This window comes from Gobio gobio (assembly GCF_949357685.1).
Source record: "Gobio gobio genome assembly, chromosome: 15".
In the NCBI taxonomy this organism is placed as follows: Eukaryota; Metazoa; Chordata; class Actinopteri; order Cypriniformes; family Gobionidae; genus Gobio; species Gobio gobio.
In genome coordinates this window covers 35,409,687-35,425,837 of record NC_137108.1, presented here as the reverse complement: position 1 = coordinate 35,425,837, position 16,151 = coordinate 35,409,687, and the positions used below count along the sequence as shown (strand labels likewise).

The following is a 16,151-nucleotide window of genomic DNA, read 5'->3' as shown; positions in this document are numbered from 1 at the left end:
GAGCTGATACATTTTATTAGTGAATAAGATGAATAAAGCCTGGGGCTATTCTCTTTCATTTTAAACTCAGCCAAATGCCAAAGCCCAGAGCAATTAATAGAAACCATAAAACATTGCCATTAAAATGGACTCAAAGTTCTGGCAATGGTTCAGCTCCATCTTATATATTAATTTATTTTTAATTCAGCAAATGCTTTGCAGCTGTTTTACATTCTTTGAGCTCAGGGGACAAAAAAAGAAGAAGAAAAAAAAGTAGCTTACCTGAAAAAGAAAGGGAATAAAAGTCTGATCTACAAATTATTTATGTCTTGTCAAATGTTTATTGTATTTTATATTGCAAATTTCTTGGTATATATTATTGCTATTATTTTTTATAACCATTATTGGCATTTGTTCTGTCATTGTTTCGGTTTAAGCTAGACCAATAAAGTCATTTGCAATTATTTGAGTAATACAAGTTCATAATGACATTCTTGTTACAAATAAGGAAATTAGAAGATTGATCTCCTTAACAAAAGGGTTAAAACAATCATTAGGCAAGAAAAAAAACAGAATCAGATTAATAAAATAAAATATAATAGTGTCTGACTTTTTTTGTTTTTTAAATAACATGTAAAACCTTAAATTGCATTATCAACTTTCAAAGAAAAATATCAGGATTCCTAACTTTCAACTCAAGCGATCCAATTTCTCCCACTGGTCCATGTAAACACGCACTAAGCACGTGCTGGCGAAAGGGGCCATTCAGCTCTTTATACGTCATCATCAGGAGCCGGTAGTGAAACGCGCGGTATTTTCATTTTGAATACAGAGAAAAACAAACAGACGCTAGCTTTAGTTTAATTCTTCAAAACCATAAACTAACGCTTTCAAGCAGCCAAAACATGTCAAAGAAAGCACCGAGAGCAGCCCTGAAGCGCCATATGAAGAAGAATACTAATATACGGATAGGAAAAAACGCGGACTTGATGGTGAGTTGATGAAAATGAACCACACCAGTTTCCTCCGTACAAACGCGCGTCCGTCACATTCACATGGAAATATGATTTCAGATTAATCAAATTAGTAATTTAGCTGCCAAATGACGTGTACTATTATGCAGTTGTTGTGTACGTTAGTCCGAAAATTGCCTGGTTCGTATTCAGGTTACGTCATAATTATTGGGGTAGAGCTGTATGTTCATGTTGTCTATGTCTGTGTTTTAAAATCTAGCGCTGCCTTCGTAGGCAGCATTTTAGGAAGAACGTGTCAAACGCCCAGAAATGCTGTCTAGGTAGGGAGCTCCGTATGTTTTGAGTATCAGCCATAGGTTGTCATTAAGCAGGAACCCGTTTTGCGTACTTTGAAAGATTAAAAACATATTTAGAACATTGCATATTACAATGAACGTTTATACGGTACAATTTTTGAGTGTTATGTTCTGTTATGTTAAAAGAGCAAGATCTGGTGAGATGTGATGTAAGTGAACATTATAGTGCAGTATGGCAAGGTTGCAAAATGCAAATGTATTAGGGGTTCCCTCTCAGATCTGCCAGTGTACTTTAGAAGACATTAGTGGGTAAAGCCCTTATTATTTTTGAACAAACACTTTATATATAGCTTATAGTCTGTTTATGGAAAGGAATACAGCTAATGTGAATGAGCAGGATACATGTGGCTTTGTGGGCTCCTTTCATGTTGTCTTTTTGTAGATCTCTTAATCACGAAGCTCAAAAAGTAGTGCTTTTCATATGGAGGTGAATTTAAATGTTCAATGCAACAGTAGTCTGATTTATTTTATTGCTCATTTGACTTATAATGCAGAAATAAGGAAGCACTGCTCTCTTCCAACTTGCCACGTGCAGATTGTAACTTTCATAGTTAATACGCTTTTCTCTTTTAGCAGATAGTAAGCTACATCCATATGAGCACCATATGTCAAAGCTTAACTGCAAGATCATGGGTCCGAGAATAATGACTTGTTTGCCACCAGTGTAAAGTTCTTACCCATCTTGTCACTTAGCAAAAGATCTAATTCTAGGATCCGGAAACCACAAATGGGCAGGCAAGTCATTAAAACCAAACCACCATGTTGTGACTATTGAAGTTGGTTTTATTTTAAGGATCATGGCCCCAGATGTTTACATTTGTTTAACGTTTTATATCCGAAAAGTACTGATGAAACCAATTTGTTTTATGCTTCATCACGTGAAGTGGCCACAGTTAATGTTGTTAAATACAATAGATGTATAGCAGTGTCGAATGCCGCCTATTTGATTGCTTGATACTGACCACTTCATAGCTCATGATGATTAAAAGGAACTTCTATTTTCAAAAGGGGAGTCTGGTGGTTTAAGTTGATTGAGGTTTGCCTCTCGGCTAGTTTGCCTAGTGTTTTTCATGGGAATAGGGGAATTGCTTATCCGTTGTTTTTAAGTTTAGAGGCACTGTACATGGTTGATTGTACTGTGTGTGTGTGTGTAGGATGTCCGTGCACTAACAGGATCCTAATTAAAGGTCCATTGCAGCTGGTCTCACTTTATGGAGACTGGAGGTGGGGACGTTAAAGCCGCCTGAAAGGTGCTCTGCTTTACAGGGGTCTAATCCAGCCATTAAACTAAAAGGAAAATGCAGGAAAAAATGAAAGAAAGGCTTCTTTTTTTTACCGTCCTATGAATATGTACCGGTTTGATCTGGTTTCCTGGTCTTTTAATGACAAAATTCCTAATAAGGCCCCTCACATTTTGCCTTGTGCATCTACTTGTAATTGTTGGTCAAGCTATGATTGTGTTTTTGGCTTTCCGATGAAGCTGTTAGTCTTGGTTTTCTGAGTGTAGACCTTCAGGTATTTCCGCCACTGGGATAGCCTTAAGGGGGAAACATTTTTTATCCAACTTGTGAGATTGCATTCTGAATTGGATGTGATAAGATAAAAAGCAAAGCAAAGCAAAGTTTTTTTTTTCTTCTTTTCACTGGCTTCACTCAAAAACGTGCAACATGACCAGTTTAGTCTAATTCATAAACAAATGACTCTTACAACCCTGTTAATTTAAAGGTTACTTCACCGATTAGCGTTTAGAATCTGTGCATCATTCATCATATCAGTCATTTTTGGATTTAATATTGAAAGTAGAAAAATGAGAAGACAACAGCGTTTTAAATTTTTTTCAGAAAAACAAGATTTTGGCTTGATTTTTAGTTTTCCGTACAGAGGTAGAAAAATGAATAAACAGTTTGAATATTTGATTTCTACACGTGGGTGGGAATTATACGCCCCTTTCTGCTGATTGGTCAGCCGTAGATCAAACTATTCCGTCATCGGTTCTTTCTCAGTTCCGCACAGCAGAATAATAGTCCTGCGCTGCTGCAGCTGTACGAATTCTTAACACGTTTATTGCTGCTAGATTGCATATTTTTCTCAGCAAACAACAAGACTAACGAATGGCTCGACACAACCCGTCCCGGGGTAGAATTAGTTTTCAGGCAGATGCAAAGATACTTAGTAGTGACTAGAAATGAACATGAAAAGTAAATATACATTTTTTTTAAAAACCTGACCTCGGATAATGTTTTCTCTATCCATGCAATGTTTTCACCTTTTTTTTTTACCCCTCACCCGTTTGCATCCCTGAAGTAGTAGGTCGTACTTTTTACTTACTCTTTTGTGAGTACTGTGAATTCAGACAGACTACTCTTGTCTTGTCCCATACTGTTTTTTGCCTACTATATAGAAGGAAGTATGTGATTTTGGATGCAACCTTTGATTAGTCCTTCAATGAATCCTTCAATGTATGAACTTTGAATCCTTTTAAGTGTTTACTTAATTAAAATCTCAGTCTATAATATATTCCAAGTCTTGTGAATCAATTTGATAGCTTGGTGTGTTTCTGAGGAACAGACTGAAATTGAAGTCATATGCAAAACAATCATTCTGCAGAAAACGGAATAATGTGTACTGCAGGTATTTATATAATTTACAGAGGCAATTTTAGGCCTTAGTTAACTTAAATAAACTGGTAGAGTAGATGTCAAAATGGCAAATTAGAAGCAGAGGTGTTTACACCCACTGATTTGAACTGTAAAACAATAACAGGAATACTTGTTCACTTTCCTCAGAAACTTCAGATCCAGATGACAATCACCTTGAAGGCTTTTCCATTATTATTCTGTGCCCTATCAAATGTGCTTAGACTCATGTTTTCTGTCTCCTGCATCAGATCTTACTCCATAAGCACAGAAACAGCTTGTGAGATTACCCCAGTCATACCATTTCATCTCTCCTGTTTATAAGTGCGTCCTGCCGGGTGGAGCAGTGGATTATACAGAGCTTTGTTCCCCCTGCCGAACTGAGATACCCTATGCTGCATTTGATGGTTGATTGAATACGAAAATAATCAGCTGCATCCTGCAAGGAAGCTGTGAAAGTGTCTGTTTTCTTTTTCCAGACCTCCCCCCAAATCGTAGACCCAATTTTGCCCCCCAACAGCACCGTTTCCTCCCTGGTGTTAAGGATCTCTGGGAAAGTGTAGAAACTCAAGGTTCTGTTTTGGCTCCTGGCATTTTCACACCAAGTCATTAGATGTTGTGCCTGGCTTGTGTACTGTAATTGGATGATGGGTTCCTGAGAGCGACTGAGGCGAAGTTTGTGGTTGTAGGTTATTCAAAAATGTTTATTTAAGAGCTGATAAATGCAAATATTGGTGAATCTGGTGAGGTGGATATTTCGATTTTGTGCTCTGCAATTGTTCGTCTCACACTTCATTCAAAATGTTTTCAATTTAGGTGTGCTAAATTTGAAAATCTTGCATTGTTAGAATTGATTTATGTCGCTAGAAGGTTCGGCATGAATTGCTGTTGTCTTCTGTGTTCTGAGTTGAGATTGGGCTTTTCTTTGTTGTATTTATTAATTATATATTAGAGGTGCTTTTTTATTCCGTTTTTTTTTCTTTCTTAATTTGTCTATTTGATTTAATTGTGGGTGCTTATTTGTTCTACAGTAATCGTCAAAAATACTATTGTTTTCAAAAATTACATTGTAGCAAATCTCAAAATGAATATTCATTTTGTATACTTTAAATTATAATAATAATAATTTTTATTATTATGATAAAGCCAAAATTACATGTAAAATGTGTGATTTTTTAGATTTTATTTAGACAAAATAATTAATTTTAATATGAACCTTTTTTAAATATTGGTTCATTACATTGGAACAATACAAATTTTACATTACATAATATTAGTTTCAGATGGAATTTTAATTTCAGTGCATCCCTGATAGCTTCATTTACAGCACAAAGACTAATAGTTGTTGGTTTTGTTGGATCAGAGTGTTAACTTGTCTGGTGTGGCAGTGTGGATTATAGCCTTAAACCCAGTGGTTAAAGTGGGATTTTGCAGGAACTGTAAATCCAGATTCATCTTGTTCTTACAATTTTTTGTTTGTTTGTTTTCGACAAGAACAAGATGACATTTGGATGGATCACATTTGGATAGTGTGACGTCTGCACTGCACACTGTAAAGAGACTCTTTAATGTTCCTAATGCAGCTCAGACTGGTTTTCTCTGCACTCCTTTGCCCTCGGTGAGGATTCCATGTGCTTTCCGTGTCTGCGCGAGGCAGTAGAAACGGCCTCCGCTGTAATCAGTTCAGCCCGGTCGTTATGTTTTGGCAAAGCATCTGGCACAGGGGAAACCTGGGCTTCTCAGTTTCCTTCTCGAAAACACTCTCAAGACCAGCTGTTGAAGAAGTATTCAGACGCCCCAGAGATGACCCACAATTATGAAAATGAGGTATTAATAGATTTAAATTACATCCAAATGGCTGTCGTGTAGATGCACAAGGAGTGCTGCCTTTTTCCAGCTGAAATCATTAAGAAAACTAGCTGGATATGGTTCAGCGAATCTGGTCACTTGTTTCATTTGTGTATGCATGTTTTTGCGATGGTCAGTTTATGAAAACTAAGATGTAAAAACAGGCCAGAAATCATTAATATCTTATATACAGTACAGTCAGTTGGAGAGTTGAAAACATATTATTGGCAGATATGATTAATTATTGACGATGACATTGTGTTTAATTGACTGTTTTAATATTTAGATTACTTTTGCCAAATTGCCATCATTCAGCAGTAACTTCAAGTCAAATGGCAAGTATGATGAATTTTTTTTTATTGTGCTTTTTAAAATAAAGTAGTAAATATTTATAATATTAGCCATTTATTGGCGATCGGTCATACAGTGAAAATATTTATTGGCTTATCAGAAGAGATTAGGTTGTCATGAAAAGAATGAAATGCTAAATGTGTTGAACAATATGAGTCCTTGAAGACTGGACAGTGACATCTAGGAGATTGTAATGGCAAATTGTGATGTACACTCAAAAGCAAGGCCACGTGATCTCATTATGCATATAATGAATATTCATGCACATGGCTTCCATGTGATTCAGAGCCACCAATACTGTTTTAATGATGGCAATGACCCTGGCAAAGTGAAGGGCATACCTGTACATTGACACACCAAGTTGAACTTGATTCACAGAGGGAAATTACATTTCTTTGTTTGTTTCTTTGGATCATATTGATATGTATACAATGTTTTCATGTTAGCACGTTCCAGCACAAGTAGTGCTGATTTTAAATAAACCCAATTTGAGCTCAAGGCTGATCTTAAATCTATCCCTGAGTGCAGACCTCCTTTCAGCATCTCATGACAAGATGCACTAAGACAGATGAAGTGCTGAAAATGAAACAATTTCCTGGTCTAATCCGACAAGGTTGCACAAGGGTCCTTGACTTTGGGGAGGGCTGGAAGATTTATCTTTCACTGACACCCCCTTTCTCCTGTTGGACCTGCCTAGCAGTTCCTGTAATATAATCCTCTTTTACTGTGGTACTTATCTGTTGATCCATAAACAGGTATAGGACAAGCTGCAGCATACTACACCTGGCGGAACAACAGAGTATGATATTCACTTGAGTCGCTCAACATCGAATGGTCCTCTTGACTCCGAGCGTTTGGCCTTTTGTGTGGCAAGTCACTAAGAGCCTCTTGAAATGATTAGTTGGTTGTCCGTCACGCAATCATTTCAAGCATTGTGGTTCTTTTTAGCTCTTGCTTAGTTTTAGTAGCATTTTTGGTTAAAGGAAACTAATATGTTGTCTGACTTTACGTGCTAATCTTGAGTTATAAAGGTAATTTTTGCTATAATTTGCAGTCTGGGAATTCTATAAACATTATTTCATACATCTTAGGTACATCTCATCTTTTCACACTTGAAATTAGGGCTGTAACGATTCACTCGTTTTCTCGATGCATCGATTACAAATCCAAAAACTCCCATGTATCGCAAAAAAAAAAAGTACACTCACATGAGGTGGTTTTTCAGGCAATTCGAAAAATCCAATTTGAACAGTTTTTCCGCATTTACAGGTCACCTGGTGTATGTAAAAGTCGATCATTCTTTACAGATGGCGCGGTATGTTTGGACAGAAGACGAGACAGAGTTCTTTATTAAACTCATAAAAGACAGTAGAATTACAAGAATACTGGATTCTAAACAAAGAAATGCCACATTATCATGAAGACCTTGAAGCAGATATGAGGGAGAAACACACGCCTCATACGCCAGTGGCCATTCAAGTATAAGGGGCTTTCCTTGCCATTAATGCTTGGATAACACACCCGTCTTCTTCCATTAAAAATAATGGCCAATGCGATGGATGGGATATACATAAACCTACCAACATATGTGGCTTCATATTTGGAACTTATTGCGAGAGGAAAAAATATGTTTTAGTCGCATAACATCGGTTAATGGACGTCATTTCGCAATAGTTTTTTATCGACATTTAGAAAATAGCAAAAGTTTTGTGCAAATCTGTTATGGAAACCCGGCTAGTGACACATTTTTGAGCAGCCCACGTTTGAGCTTTCCTCAGGACGGCTGCACTGCAATTTACATGAGCAGATGACAGCTTCAGATCGAGACCGAGTCAAATCGCTCAAGCAATAACTACAACATTAACAACTCTGAAATAAGAGCGCACGGTTTATCTATCAATCAGATGCACATTAAAGTTGTGTTCGTTACTATAGCAACAGTAGACACCGGTGCGTTTTCTTTCAGAATCATCATAAGGAAAATGTTCTGTATAAAGAGAACAAAGAGGGCTTTTCTTTCTATTCCGTGAAGAAAAGTTTGTTTAGGAAAGTGCATGATATTCTAGTCTCTCCATGGAAGCATTGCATGTTTGTGTAGACCTTAACATTATCCTACACAATAGTTAGTGTAATTGTGTAATTCACACCCTGACTAAGACACATTGGGGGAAGCATTTTAATAATCCTATGAATGCATATAAAAATTTTTTTCGAATCGAATTAATTGAATCACATCGAATTTCAATGTGAATCGTCTCGAATTGAATCATTCTGAATTTGCAAAAATTGTTATTGAATCGAATCGAAAACCTATGAAACGTGAATCGAATCGTTTCGCTGCCTACCCAAAGATTCACAGCCCAGGTATTCATAAGCTGATGTTTCACATTGTACATTCCTAAACCCTGGGTTAATGTTCTTATTTGCATATTTGCGGGGTCAGTGTCATTGATTGGATGAACGCAGCATGTGACCTGTTTACACAAAAGCACTAGCATTGCGCATCCTTGTATTGCCGACTGTACTATCAAGTTTATATACAGAATAGATATTCAAATTGTCACGTTTTCTGTCAGCATTTGACATTTTTCCTCTGAATTTACTGTTTATATACAATGTGCAGTGTTTCCGTGACTGTCCAAAGCACACAAATATGAGTATGCGATTGGTTGTCCGTTGCTAAGCGTCTAACTTTAACATTCTAACACTGCATCATTTCACACTGTACAAGATTGGCACCGCAATGCGGGGTTAACACTGCAAACGACTAACCCTGCACCGGAGCAGGGTTTCATAACCCCAGGTAAGAAGCTGTGCTAGCCCCACTTCTTAATTACAAGTGTGAAATGTTCCTTTACCCGGGGTTGAAAGGGGTATTTAGCAATTAACAATTGTTCTCTGTGTATTCCATTCACATGCTGTGGTCCCTGACAAAGACACTTAACCATAGATTGCTCCAAGGGCTTGGACTCTATAATATGCTGTAATTTACTTTACACAAGTGTCAGCTAAATAACAAATGAATTAACTAGTAATTTGTTCTTTCTCTTGTGTCTGCCAAATGCATAAATGCAAATGTAAATGTGTCCACAGGCCCAGCTCAACCTCCTGGTTGTCCTGCATCGTCTAGCAGAGGAGTCCAAGGTGAAGGCCTTTGAGGAGAAATCAGCAACCATCAAAGTTCACCACGTCAGAGCTGTTGCAAAGGTATCCACCACCACCATAATAATTTAGCTAATTAAGAGGCCTATAAGCTGCATTAGTGTTTTGTAGCTGGTACTATGGACAGATATTTTGTTTATTTTAAATTTATATTGTTGATTTTATTACTAGATTTGTTATTTTATTTTTATACAAATTATTGTTAGTTAGTTAAATATTTATTCAATATTATTATATCATTTATTTTTTAAAGCATTTTTGTAGTATTTATTGTCATTTATTCATTGTTGAATATATCACAAGGCATAACTTTACTTTCCCCGCCAGATCTAGTGAACATGGTCTTATGCACAAAATATGCTACTTGGATAGAGTACTATCCACATATTTGTTCTTGAACATTTGTTCTCTGAGTGTAGGTCTCTTATGTAAACATTTAGTTGCGTTTATTATTTTGTAAAGTTTAGAAAGTCACTTCTTTTATCTCTGGTCTGTGCGCCGTTGAACTCAGACAAAATGTACTTCCAACTTCCCTCCTTTATTCTTCAATTGATTTATTTTAGCCTAAGGTCCAACAATGTGATGAGGCAGTGATGTTCTCTAACAAGCACAGAGGGTACCTAAGATTGGCTGGGTTAGGTTTCCAATGCATATTAATTTAATCAGGCTGCATTGTTAGCAGATGTCACCCATGGCCGCCCTATTGATCTTCTCAACAGTATGTGTTACAGCAATCAATTTGGTCATTAGTGAACTGCCAAGAGATACATTATGTGAATGGCAGCTTAATATCTCCAGGTCATAATATCCTAATATCAACGCGCACAAATGGGAAAAAATTGGCAGCTGTGTGCACCCCTGTGCTGATTACAATAGATTCAAACATGACTTTAAACCATACTAGTGCATGGAATTTTTTTAAACAAATCCGTACAAAACAGCAGAAAAACACACTCCCACTCACCGCTCCAATTTCAGGTCAAAAAAGAAGAAATTATATTTTCCGTAAAGTATTCAGGTTTAATTTTAGGACCATTACAATTTTTTTCCACTGACGCATTGTTTTGGCCTGTGCATGTTCTTGATGGACTTAGTGACATTCACACTAAAGTGATTAGACATTTTTTTTAGACTACATTTTCAGGAATAAAAACATGTGTTTGAAGTTTAATCGTGAATGCAGTCCATGCTTTGGCAGAGTTGCCGTGTTGATTACTGTTGGATTTAGTTTAGATATAGTGTTTTACTATAGATTAGGCCCAGATGAATCTCCTGTAATTTTTATTTATTTTTTCATCTATTGTTTTATAGTTTAGGCTCTTCATGACCTGAAAAATGAATTAAGGCAGCAAATGAACATGCTCATATTGCAGCCGGAATTCGGCTACATCATCATGCAACTGCCCATTTGATGGTTTTTTTTTTCTATACATTTGAACAGGGCACCACATCAAAAGAGTCACAATAACACTAAACAGAGATCCGGCCAATTTTGAGTCATCGTGTTGCGTTTATTTTCACGAGGGAAGGCAGCTTATTTGATTAAGATGTAATTGTGTGCAGTGCTCCTTGTACAGATGCACTTGAGCAGCAGGGGCATGAAAAATGCTATGCTTGTTCCAAATCAAGAAGAAGTCATGATGGTCTGTCACAACTAAACATGTTAGGAATTACACGCTTTAAAGAGTTCAGGCGCAGACTGGATCAGCATGGCCGCCTTTGAAAACAGGTGTGCAATGTAGAGCTCTGCCATGGAAAGTGAGAATTTGAGGAAAAAAATGGGGGTGTGACTGAGAAACTGGGTGTTACCACACAGCACACGATATAGGCTATTAGTAGTTTCTTTCTATAAATCAGGGGTTAGCAACTTTTTGTAAATAAAGTGCGTATTTTAGTGTGATTTGTATATTTTATACACAAACATACATGCATACATACATGCATATAAATGAACACTCAAACACTGATAACTTCCAAGTATTTTCTAGAAAACATAAAGCTTAACAGACCCTATCAACAACCACGCAAAGCACACTGGTTTACTTGCATTACCCACTGAAAGTGCAGTGTTGTCCAAATTGATCAGAGGGTTGTGATGCCGAAGTTTGTTGACTGTTGCGGTCTCGTCACCCTTTAAAGGGATAGTTTACCCAAAAATGAAAGTTATCCCATAATTTACTCACCCTCAAGCCATCCTAGGTGTGTGAGGAGATCCTGAATTTTTCGAAGCTCCAAAAAGCGCATCCATCCATCATAAAATTAATCGATATGGCTCCAGGGGTTTAATCAAGGCCTTCTGAAGTGATGTGTTGTCATAAGAAAAAATATCCATATTTATAACTTTATAAACTATAATCACTTGCTTCAGGTAACGGCCGTTGGAGTAGCATAAGTTTAGCTGAGAGTAGACCCTAGTGTTGTAGTCAAGACCACCTAAACCGAGAACAAGTCAAGACCAAGACAAGACCAAGACTTTGTGGGGTTGAGACCTAGTCAAGACCAAGACCAGACCAGCACTTCTTAAATTCATCTAAAAGACCCATATCTACTGTCTGAGAAATTACTTATATTAATGAATAAATACAATGTTCTGGTTAATTTAACATTAAAACATTAACATTATTGAACAATCATTGAATCCTTTATTCAACTGATTTGTTCAAAGCAGCTGATTCATTTAATAACGAAATGCTGCAAATTAGCAAATACCGTTTAAAATGTCTTTAATATGAACTTCTTGTTTATTGAACGTTTGTATAAATCAATATCATTTGCAATCATGGTTATATTCATGAAAACAGCTCTCTTGCTCGTGTGATATTGCTTAATTATATTCTATTTTATATAAAAAAAATTAAATCTCAGAATTTTTTGGGCATTTATATTAATTTTGGGCATTTTCAAGACAATGCTGCATTGATTTTGAACCCGACAGCACAGTTACAAAAAAAATCACATTACAAAGAAGTTATTGATTGCATTTTAAGCTGTACGTTTTACATCAAATCACATTAATGATGTCAAATCAGACAATGCACCGGCAATTTAGTAATATCCTTGCAGTTGTGGTCTTGACTGGTCTTGAGATAAAATCCAGAGTCCTCTAAGTCCGAGACCAAGACAAGACTGAGGAGAAATGCAGTTGAGACCAAGACAAGACCAAGACCATCAAAAAATGGTCATAAGACCGGTCTCGAGTACTACTACACTAGTAGACACCTCTCACAATTCAAACAAATATGGCTTGTCAACAAACTTACCTAACCTAAACCTCCGACATTTCTCGTTTTAGACTTCTAATTTGTGACTGGTATTTTGTTTAGCTCTTCCTTGTTCGTCAATACATCATGCGTCGGATCGGAGTTCACTCTTCCATCTCTTCCATCGGAACTAGACTCTGCTCACAGCAAATGAAGCGATCATTTTTATTTTTTGGTGAACTATCCCTTTAATAGTGTTTGCCTTCCCATTCAGCTCATAGCTAAGAACTGAGGAAGGATTACTACAAGAATTAGATTGACATACAGGTGCAAGGGTCCTTTTTAAAAGGCATAAATAAATAAAGAGGCTATTTCTGGTGTGACAGTGATTACCCCTCCGTGATTCCCCCTCCGGTGCCGACCACTGCTCCAAGTAATTATATTTATTTTCTTTGTTACAGAAACTGTTAAAGAGCACACGCGGATAACATGGATGACAGAAGCTTCCCATCACAACCCTTTGTTCGTTCTACAGCATTGATCCTGTGACCTAAAATTAACTTAAAGACATTAGTATGTGTGAGCTGCGGGAAGAAGCACACTACAAATTTGGGACTGGCAAAGATGAACATTTTGCTTCTATTATTTCCTTCAGACTTTTTTTGTGTATGATGGAATTTATGTTGCCTTGTCTCAAGTTGGCCCCGTTTATTAGGCTGTGATCCATGATAATTTTTTTCTTCATGACAGTTGAACATTTGCTTTTTACGATTTGTGTAAACCAGGAATGATAGACAGTATCTAGCCCAGAGATCTAAAGCAACACATGTGTCCCTCATCTCTTTGGATCATATTATGACTTAATGCCTGTTAATAAACAATTTGTACCACTTAACTTGGGTAGCACATGGTTGAGTAACCGTGCAGTGTTTCTTTCCTCGCTCTGTAAAGCAACAAGGTATCTGGCTCTCGGCCACTGACAACATTGGGACCATTATCAGTGGCTGCTCACGAAAAGCAGGTTTTTAGCAAGAAGGTTTGCTCGGATGATATTTCACTCTCTTGTTTTGACTCCGTATCAACTGGACATCTTGTAATTTTCATTTCAAATTTAATCACTGCTATCTAACTCACCTATAAAAATACTTTGGTAAATCTCATGAAATCTGTCTACTCTAGAATGTCCTTTTTTTGTGTCACATTTTTACTGTTTCTGGCATATATACTACTGTTTAAAAGTTTAGGGTTGATAGAATTTTTAAATGTTTTTGAAAGAAGTCTCTTATGCTCACTAAGATTGCATTTATTTGATAAATACCATGAAAACAGTAATATTTTGAAATCTTATTACTATTTCTATTTTAATCTCTTTTAAATGTAATTTATGCATTTGATGGCAAAGCTGAATTTTCAGCATCATTACTCCAGTCTTCAGTGTCACATGATCCTTCAGAAATCATTCTAATTTACTGATTTGGTGATCAAGAAGCACTTCTTATCATTATCAGTGTTGTAAACAGTTGTGTTGCTTAATATTTTTGTGGAAACCGTGATACATTTTTTCAGGGTTCTTTGATAAATAGAAAGTAATTAAGAACAGCATTTATTTGAAACAGACATTAACAATTTAAAATTTGACTACTTTCACTTTTGATCGGTTAAATAAGTCGTTGCTGAATAAAAGCAATAATTTCTTTCAAAAACAACAATTGTAATGACCCCAGACTTTTGAAAAGGTATAAATCTATAAAATTGGTCTCCTCCGGTGTCAGTCAGTTCTGTGTTTGCGTCTGCTCCATGCTTCTTGCTCCATGTTGTGTGGGACCAAAGGGCCTGACCTGACCCCAGGACCACAGGAAAGTAAATGTTTGGGTCTCACTTTTCGGGTGTATCCCACCAATGATCACGTGACCTGGGAGTCATCCTCCTCTAATCCTTCTGTCAGAATTAATTGGGCTGCCAGGGATTGATCAGTGTAGTGTTTGAACTTTCTGCCCGCCTTTAAGTTTTGAGAAGTTGCCTGTTGATAACAGTCTAGAATGTTCTCCAGACCTCTGAATCCTCTCTTATCTTCATCTTTCATGTATGTCATCTTCATCCTGTTCATCCTCACTCATCTAAATCCTCACAGTGGGAACAGTGCTGTTTATTGTACTACTTATTTATCATCATGCTCTGTGAGATGTAGTAGGGCCCTATGAAATCTGTTTTATTTTTTCCCAAATTCCATAAATGTCCCCCCCTAATTTTTAGTAATTAAAAAAACATGTCTAATTAATTGAAATGATGAAACTTATACAATTTAACAATTTATTACAAGTTTAACAAAAATGACATGTTTTCTGGATTCCATTTTAATCGTTTAATTAAATTTTATAATCATGTCTAATTAATACATTATCTAATTAATTAAAATTATTATACTATTAATAATATTATACTATATATATATATATATATAAATTAATTTCTATGAAATCGTTTCTATGAAATCTATTATAAAATGCTGATGAAGTGACACTCATCGGCATCGGAGAGTGGATTTGGAGTTAATGCGCTCAAGTCCTCATATTGGGGGGAAATGAAACCACACATCTGCCCGCCATTCATTCACACAGAGACAAGCAGAGCATGCAGTATTTGTATTTAAACAACCTTTTTAGCTTTTTAATATTCACACTCACAGTAGGCTTGCTACGATAGTTGGTGTTACCGGTGTTCGTGTAACACTGGTTACATAACTTGCCCACGGCAGCACCGCCCCCCACTGTCGTTTAGATTTTTTTTTTTAGTAATAAAAGAATTTAGTTCAGTTAGAGAACATTCACTGCAAATAAAAAATGAACGTGTCTGCTTAATAAACCATGAGCCGAACGAGAGTCGCAGCAGGAGTCAGATTTCATTTATCACTAGGAGCTGACTGACAAGATGATCGGGGAAGCTAAATGTAAAAGCCCCTATTTAAGTGAGTTTGTCATTGTACTGTTTTGTTGTTGTGTTTTTCATTAAGAATAATTGGCTAATGAACCCACCATTCAAGCAACCTGGCCCCGAACTGGCGCTAATTCTAAACTGAAAGTAAAATGCTCTCAGCCACACTGTCATTCACGGTGCATGTCCACTGGCGCGTTTGCAGTTCATTGGAATTCATTGGAAACACTCGCTTTGCTGCGCTCCGTTATGAATGCCTGAGTGACCGTGCGCATTTTACTTTCGGTTTAGAATTAGCGATTTTAAAAGCCCCCCGTCGGTGACAGGGGCGTAAATTTCATCTTATAGTTGGGGGGGACAATAAACATGAAATTTCTCAAGAGCAATTTTTGAAGGGGACACAAATAATACAGCCAAAATCGTACTTGTAAGGATATGTATAGGCTACCACAAAAAAAAAAAAAAACATTTCGTACCTACTTATTTGGCTTTTTGGTGTACTGAAAAATTATCTAATGTCCGTTTTTTCTTTACTCTGTAATTTTATCTGAACAGCAACAACACAAAGCGATAGTTGTTTAAATACATTTATGCATTTTGGCAAACGCTTTTATCCAAAGCGACTTACATTGCAATCAAGGTACACAATTAAGGTTCACCACGCAGTCATATTATAATTATAAAATTATCTTGCGTCCTCCACATAGTATTTTA

At 36.6% G+C, this 16,151-nt stretch overlaps 1 protein-coding gene across 1 annotated transcript; it reads left to right on the top strand.

Moving 5' to 3' along the window:
• Nucleotides 1-767: 767 nt before the first annotated feature.
• On the top strand, nucleotides 768-14,263 carry cenpw (centromere protein W). The gene is made up of 3 exons (XM_079836607.1): nucleotides 768-971; nucleotides 9,238-9,351; nucleotides 12,968-14,263. Exons 1-3 carry the CDS (start codon nucleotides 885-887, stop codon nucleotides 12,992-12,994), a joined length of 228 nt encoding a protein of 75 aa, XP_079692733.1. The 5' UTR covers nucleotides 768-884; the 3' UTR covers nucleotides 12,995-14,263.
• The last annotated feature ends 1,888 nt before the right edge of the window (nucleotides 14,264-16,151 follow it).

What these genes read in the sequence shown, in the direction of transcription:
- cenpw (XM_079836607.1), top strand. Translation starts at nt 885, where the DNA reads ATGTCAAAGAAAGCACCGAGAGCAGCCCTGAAGCGCCATATGAAGAAG. An exon ending in GAAAAAACGCGGACTTGATG is followed by an intron (nt 972 to 9,237) that starts GTGAGTTGATGA and finishes ATGTGTCCACAG; the next exon opens with GCCCAGCTCAACCTCCTGGT. An exon ending in ACGTCAGAGCTGTTGCAAAG is followed by an intron (nt 9,352 to 12,967) that starts GTATCCACCACC and finishes TCTTTGTTACAG; the next exon opens with AAACTGTTAAAGAGCACACG.